The sequence below is a fragment of the mitochondrial genome of Glycine soja (genome assembly GCF_004193775.1).
Source record: "Glycine soja mitochondrion, complete genome".
Classification (NCBI taxonomy): Eukaryota; Viridiplantae; Streptophyta; class Magnoliopsida; order Fabales; family Fabaceae; genus Glycine; species Glycine soja.
In genome coordinates this window covers 260001-267500 of record NC_039768.1, presented here as the reverse complement: position 1 = coordinate 267500, position 7500 = coordinate 260001, and the positions used below count along the sequence as shown (strand labels likewise).

The 7500-nt window shown below is 43.5% G+C and overlaps 3 protein-coding genes across 3 annotated transcripts in view, besides 1 other annotated feature; all 3 read right to left on the bottom strand.

Annotated features, from left to right (window-relative positions):
- Positions 1 to 7500, bottom strand: part of nad5 (NADH dehydrogenase subunit 5) — a 17021-nt gene that overhangs the window by 1572 nt on the left and 7949 nt on the right. The gene's annotated exons all lie outside the window — the stretch shown is intronic.
- On the bottom strand, positions 3365 to 3682 carry orf105 (hypothetical protein). The gene has a single exon. The coding sequence runs from the start codon at positions 3680 to 3682 to the stop codon at positions 3365 to 3367; it is 318 nt and encodes a 105-aa protein (YP_009532850.1).
- Positions 4682 to 5005, bottom strand: orf107 (hypothetical protein). The gene has a single exon. It carries the CDS (start codon positions 5003 to 5005, stop codon positions 4682 to 4684), a length of 324 nt encoding a protein of 107 aa, YP_009532849.1.
- Positions 5835 to 7432: a sequence feature (repeat 8B; repeat 8A).

Below are 7500 nucleotides of genomic sequence, written 5' to 3'. Positions count from 1 at the left end.
ACCTATTATTCATTCGTCGGCGGTCCGGCGCACCCCTACTCACTTAAAGGATGCTGCTTAATTACGAAGGAAATTCATTCTTAATCTAGGGAGTTCCCTTTCGTTAAGCGCATCGAGCCAGGAGTGGACATCATCATCTGCAGACAAATCCAGATCCTGTTTCATCATTAGCTTAGCTAAAGTGGAATAGTATGACTGGCTTTCCGGAAAATGAGACGAAACCCGCTTTATCCATAACTTTTCTATGGCCACTGAAAACCGTACGGAAGCCTGACTTTGGGGTATAAGGAGAGATTCTCAAGATCTGCAACATCATACTTGTCCCTACTCAACTTATTAACTGCCCGTTCAAGGCGACTGATCTTCTCCATCAGAGGATCGGACGGTTGTGGTGGGACGTATGGCACTATCTGATTCATGGGAGTGAGAGCCAAGGACACGGCCGGTACTGCAGGAGGTTTTCTTCGCGTTTGTACGTTATTTAAATCATTCTAGCCTTTCGCTTGCTTATCTTATTATGTTTCTAGTTCTCGCTCGTGGTAAATTGTATATTCATACTTTCAGTTCGAAATTCATTTCCCCAGACCCGGCATAAGAGAAGAAAACAAAAGAAAGAGATGCGGATGAAAGTGATCCCCCAATCCTCGCTCGGTACCAAGGGTAGAACTTCATGATTGATTCGGTGTAACCGGTCTTTGATCAAGGGGCGCTAACGCGCCCTTACCTATTGAAGGAAAAAGTGCAGTTCAAGCACTTTGCTTTGAATCACAAACAAACAGATATTATTCAATTTCGGCATTCCCGATCTTCTATCTTTCCTGCAGGCATGGAAATCAAACTGGAATGAGACCTTCCTTTCTGTCGACATTCTTTTCCATTCAATCTCTCTTCCCATCTTGCATCAGTCTCTGACTCACCCTTCCACTGAACCGAGTAATCTTTCCTTATATTCTTCTAGCTCTGACCCACGGTCCTGTGATCCAGTATGTTCTAAACCTCTCTGTCAAACTCTTTTCTGAGGACGGGAGGGGCACGCTTGTCTTTTTTAGTTTTTATAAAATATCATCATCTATATGCAATGATGCAACATAAAGGATGGAGGGCGGTTGGGTGGGGTGTAGTTAGGCATGATTTTTCTGAGCCTATTAGCTATGACTTTTTTTCACCTTGTATGCCACGTTACACAGGCTAATGGGTCTGAACTGGCCAAAAGACTGGGGTGCGTTAACTTTCGGGATTAGGACGATGAAGGTATGGTTGAGACTCTCCTCCAACGATGCTGTTGTGAAGGCTTTTTGCACTATTGACACTAAATCTCCTTACACTATTTCCCAGCACTTCTGGTATAAGATAGGCTTAAAACCGTCCGGCCAGGGGGCTTTAAAGGCTCCCATGGCGAAGACCGCCTTTTTGACTTAAAGTCTGGTGGGAACTGCTGTGAAGAAGTCCGAGCATACCGTTAAGCCAACGTCACTGAGCCATGCCAAGATCGAAAGGTATCAAAATAAGAAAGACTTATCTTTTTAATAAGTAATTCAATTCCAGTTCAGCTTCCATCGATTTTTTTACGTTAACTCTTCACGCAGTATGCTCTTTAATTAAGGTTTTCTTTCTTTAAAAGAAAAAGGAATCGTTCATTCCAGAGACCTTTACTATAGCTTCCAGTTAGGAGTGCTTATAATCTCATCATCTGTTAGCGCCTATGAATTAGTTCGAAAAAATGGAGACGATTTATTAGATATCGCCATTTATTTTAGTTCTGGGGTTGGGTCGGATAGGACTTCTACCCTTGTCGAATCGGACAACCTTAGCTATAGGACGAAAAGAGAGAGAGGCTTTCTTCAAAGAAAAGGACGTCAAGGGTGGATATAAAGATTGTAAGATGGTGCAATGAAAGGATCTTATCATGGCACAAAGCGTCTCAAAAGAATGAGAGGGAAGAGGTCTTTCATTTCATCTAAGATGTAAAGAAAGGATGCTGCTTTGAGTGGAGGGGAAGGAGAGGACAGGTTCAGCCGTCAGAGTAGAGTAGTGGAGCCAGAAAGGAAAGAATGAGTAGTACCAGAGAGACATGTTACGAAAGAAGGAATCACCAACCATAAAGAAATGTAACTGTCCTGGGATATAGGAAATTCTTCACATCTTCTCTTATTCTCTTTATGGTTACCCGGTAATGCCCTATCTAAAAGTGGATTATTGTATGATAGTCTTATCCTTTTCCTTCCCCAGCTTGAAGTAAACCCATCTCTACTCTCTTCTCGGAGTTTCACTGTGGAACTAAGGCATCTACTTCACTATTGAGTGGGAATCCCGGATCTCTGTCTGAAAGCAGGCTTTATCGACTTTCTTTGTCCGAGACCCATACATTTGTAGTTCGCACGAGGACACTAAAGAAAGCAGCTCTAACTCCAGAAGCTAGACGATCGGTTTTATACGTTCATTCAGGGGATGCGGAAGCAAATTACCCCGATCAAGGAAGCGAAAACAAGAACTCTTAATCAGAACCAGCGTTTTCTGCTTTCTTTCAAAGGGGTAGTGAAAAAGGCGAAGGATGAGGCCTCACGTTCAGACACTGCCTTTGGTTCATTACCCGTTGAGAAGGCAGTAGAAGAGGTAGCATTCGCAGACCAAAGCAAAGACGGCTGGGGATTCTTCATAGCATAGCAAGAAGGAAGGGCGTGCTTAATACATAAGGACTAGTAGAGGCAGTAGAGGTCCTTCACCATGAAGATTGTATGCTTTCCCTTTCACTCTTAAATGAAAGCTAAACGAAACCGATTCCAATCTCTTTTCCATTCAGAAAGAGAATCGATTATGTAGCTCACAGAAGGGGTGATCAAAGAAGTTTACTAAGTGAATGGGAATCCGATAGCTCTACCAGCCTTGGAAGAGTAGTCAGAGGCAATTCGCTAATATTGAACCTTTTCTATCATCTTTCTTTCCTCAAGCATGAAACGGAGTTGAGCGGTAGGCATTCCTTTCCATTACAGTGGGAAAGCGGATGCGAGTCATAGAGTTCTTCCAGTAAGGAAGGGGAATCCGCAGGCAAAGAAAGGCTTTTCTCTTTCATAGTGGGAAAGGGAAACCAAACGAATCGAAGCAGTCTTCTCTCGCAAGAAACGTAGGCTTTCAAGCTAAGCTAACGAGGGCTCGTCAATGGCTTGGCTTCAGGTCTATGTTATGGCGAATGGAAGCGCAGATTAGCAGGTCTCCGCTCGACTAAGAAAAGAAAGAAGATCGTTGATGGACGTATTATGCCATCAAAGGCAGGTCGAAGCAACTTGGTCATCAGAGTTTCCGGCAGGCAATCCAGAATCTCATCCATCCTTTGCAATAGTTCACCCAACTCTTATTCAAAGCCCATCTACACACTCCACTCCTTTCCTTTTGTGTTTTGAGTTTGAGAAATTAATTTATTAGTACCATGTCTGTGCATTGGGTGTACGATGGAAGGGGACATATGACTATTACCAGAGCTCCTAGGAATACCGGATCCAAGCAATCTTTTACTAGACTTGAAGGAGGTCATAATAATCAGTTTAGGGAGTGGGGGTACAGACGGGCATGCAGAAAGAATTGTTTCGAAAGGAAGTCGCGAGAGAAATATAGTCAAAGTAAACAATGATATTGCTGAGACGGGAGAAAGCAGGAAAGGAATGACAATCTCCGTAGGAAGTCTCATCTTAGCTATCGCCCACGGCTCTTATAAAAGGCTTTGGTGAGGGAAAACTGGGGAATGACCATACGCCCTTTGTGGCTGCTAGTGAAGTGGCAACTGGATTGCCTAGTGAAATTGAGGTTGGATTGCTGCTATCTTGCTCAGTGGATTGTTAGCCAGTTGCTTTTCTCCCTTGACCTTGCTACTTTCATAGCCATAGCAGGAAGCCTGGCAACTTTCTTTCGAGACATGGTTGAAGAAAAGGCTAATGCCCTGACTCCAACGGCGCCTACTCCTTCCCCTAAAGCGGGTGTTGTTTCGGGGCACTCTTAGGCTAGCGACGTGTTTCCCGGTAAGAAAAAGGGTACCTCCCTGAATACAACAAAAGAAAGGCTAAGAAAAGAAGAAAGAGGAGAATGCAAAAGAAAGTGGGCACTCGTTTCGTTGGTTCAACTCCTCTCTCAAAGAGAAGCGTAGGAATCCGCTTATACCGAACAGAGCTTAGCAGCCACACCTACAACTTGAGATGTTCCCCTGTGAGCCTTTTATCTTATAGTACTGCATTGGGCACAGATGCCAGGCTTTCAGCCTTTCATAGGTACGGTTACCCCGCCTACTTGACTACTTGATGAACAAGAAGCAAACTCTCCTCTGGCAGGAGGTCTCTTTCAGGAATCGGAAAATATGCAATTGCAATAAGGGCTTACCTGGAAAAGTCCTAAAAAGCAAAAAAAGTGCGTTTCTATGAGGGAAAAACTCAAGAATTGGAATTTGAAAAGAGAAGTGGAAAGATAAGATGGCTTCTTTGTTCTCTTAGAAACTCATCTACTGCTCAAACCTTCTTCCTAGACTTGATACCTTATGCATAGAAAAAAAGATAAAACAACCGGAAGGAATTCAGTAATCTATTTATTTCATTATATAGGGTAACAGCTTGTGTCAAAAAGAATGCACCGCTTCTCCTATGCGATACTATAGCTCTTTGGTCCCGTTTTCGGGTCATCCTATGGCAGAGGTGTATTGTCACTTCGAGAGCGGCATCCGCATCTGTCCCTTTCTCAACTGAATGAAATTGACCCTCCCGTCCCTTTCGCTTGAAGATCGAATGCCTTGCGGACCCTTCGCTTTCGTTTCGTAGCCTAGTCGTAGAGCCGAGATTGAGTGTTGGTTGAGGACTTCCGCCTTGGTAGGAAGAATCACCCACAGCTCCTTGATTTGGTGTGCTTTGTTTGATCCGTTCTTATTCAATGGAAGATCTGGTTGATGGAAGTGGATTCGAACTTGTGACTGAGAATGAGTTCTGCGGTTCTCAACGGTGAGGAAACCATAAAGAGAAAGTAAAGTCATTCTTTCTCGGTCGCCAGTGCCTGTTGCTAGCCGGTTAGGAAGTCAGCTCCGTCTCAAGAGTAGCTCGCCAGCAGCTGTAGGAGAAACAGCAATAGTATGGGTCAACTTGCCCAAGTATTGATGATTTGATTTCGTTAGGCGAGCAAGTCCAGATAGAGATAGTCCACCACTGGAACAATATCTAGGAATGCTTGGTGCCTGGTTCGGAAGGAGTCGTTTATGCTAGAAGAGAAGCCCCCGGGGGCTATTACACAGACTAGGAGACAACAGGAAATTCCTTTGTGGCTACTTACTTCGGGCAAGTATCCTTTGACTTGTTTTCTGCTCTGATCGTAGATCTACTACGGCTGCGGCTTTCTCTTCTATTGCTTATTTCGCTACTTCCATCCTTGAGTCTTGGGTCTCGTGTGAGTCTTCTCTCCCAGTTGTTGCTTCTTTCTGGGCATCGCTCTCTGTTTTTACAAGCAAGTAAGTAAACCTCCTGGCTTGGCTCAACCTTATCTCCTAGAATAGTTTACATTCTTCATATTATGTGTAGCGCACAATCATGCTTACCGATAAGCAACTGACTAAACAGGAGAAGGGACGATGTATATCTTCCGAATGTTGCTTGCTGACTAGGGTTTGATTCACTCCACAGATGGAGAACATGGAAAACGGATCCTAACAAACAACAAGAGTTCAGTAGGATCGAGAATAACGACGGCACCTGGAACATCGCCTGATGCTGAGGGATCCGGATATTTGATTCCAATAGAACATGGATCCTTTTAATGAGACTCCGTTATAACATTGATTATTCGCCTATGGAAGAATATTCAATCTTTTCGTATTTAATTGCTTGTTTGATAGAATAAGGAGGAAAGAAGTCTGTTTCCTATTGATAGTGGCACTCCCACAGGCTGGCGGGGAACTCCCATATGGATGGCTGAGAATAATTCATATATAGGCTATAGGCTTGAAAAGAGTGCTAGCTTTCGTTAGGCCTTTCTTTTCCTAAAGATAGGATCCCACCTTCCCTAATTCTGAGCAAGAACATCTTATTCAATTCAACAAGTGCTACCCACTAATCTAATCTAATCTCAGTCGAATGCTCCTTAAGTTTAAGGGGTAAGTCCTCAACGAAAAGCCATAACTCTTAACCGTTCGGATCCCATATACGCATGGGCTACTTCACTCCTTTCTTTATTTCACGTTTTCTCGGGAAAATTAGTTGCAAATAGATTTCTGCCCATAAACGGACATTCAAATCGATCAACTCGCTAAAACCCCGTATTTTTTATTGCAAGTCAATTTTTGCCTATAGACGGACATTGAAATCGATACAGTTTCATTTTCCCGGGAATTTTGCGGAAAGATTGGCTGAATTCCTATCCCAAGAGCGGATTCTGATTCAGTAGTTTTCTTCAGGTTGGGTCGGCTTGAGCTTGAGACAGATGTGGTTCTTCTGGGTCAGTGCCAATGGGAACTACATATCAAAGAGACCGGGTTCCATTTAGTTCCAAAGACTGGTAGGGATAGGGATCAATTCAATCGACCTACTTCCCCTTACTATAAATATAAATAGTAAAACTACTCTGTCCCATAGTGAGAGTGGAGTTCCAAGCGACCATTTTCTGCCCAGCTTTCTTTCCTTTTGTGAAAGCATATGACATAGTTAAAGAAAAAGAAGAGAATGCAAGCGGAACTTCATCCGTAAGCGGTGTTGGAGGACTAGCAATTGAATCAGCTGTTGATGCAATAAAAGCTGTGATCCTAGGAGCTGCACATGATGGGGAATAGCCGGTGCATCGATATTCTGTAAGTGTTCCATAAACCGGAGGATTTCCGCTTTGAGATCTCAAAGGAGCTCATCTGAAGCCCCTCCCAGGCCAAGTTCCCCCACTGAAAAAGCTAGAGAAAGGTTGCTCAGCCCCGACTTCCCTAGGCCCTTCGTTCAACTCGCCTTTTGGCGACTACACTTCCTACCCAAAATAATAGATAGAAATATCGCAAATAGAGCCATTGCAACACCCATCAAAGGAGTAGTTCCCCACCCCGGAGCTACTTTACCATATTCTGAATTTAATGGTTTCAATAAATCCCCTACAACAGTTCGTCTTGGACCAGATCTAGAATTATCCTCAACGGTTTGCGTAGCCATAAATACTATTTTTTATTCATTTAGATCTGTTGACTTTGTATACCATTTCGCTGTAAATATAAGGATCTTATCCTATAGATCTATTGTGATCTTGAAACTTTAGAATTCTAATAATGGAAACAGCAACCCTAATTGCCATCTCTATCAGCTAGTTAGCTAGCCGCTCTTTCCCTAGTCTTAGCTAGTCTCATTTTCCTTCGGCTTCTTGTAAGGCTCACTTCACTTCTCTTGAAAGACAAGACAGGGAAGAGGTTACTATGTAGCTAACGGGAGAGGTATGAAGTTCTCGACCTTAGGGAGAGGTTAGAATACGCTCTCCCTCATAGCCCAAGGAAGGGCAGTAGCTTGATTA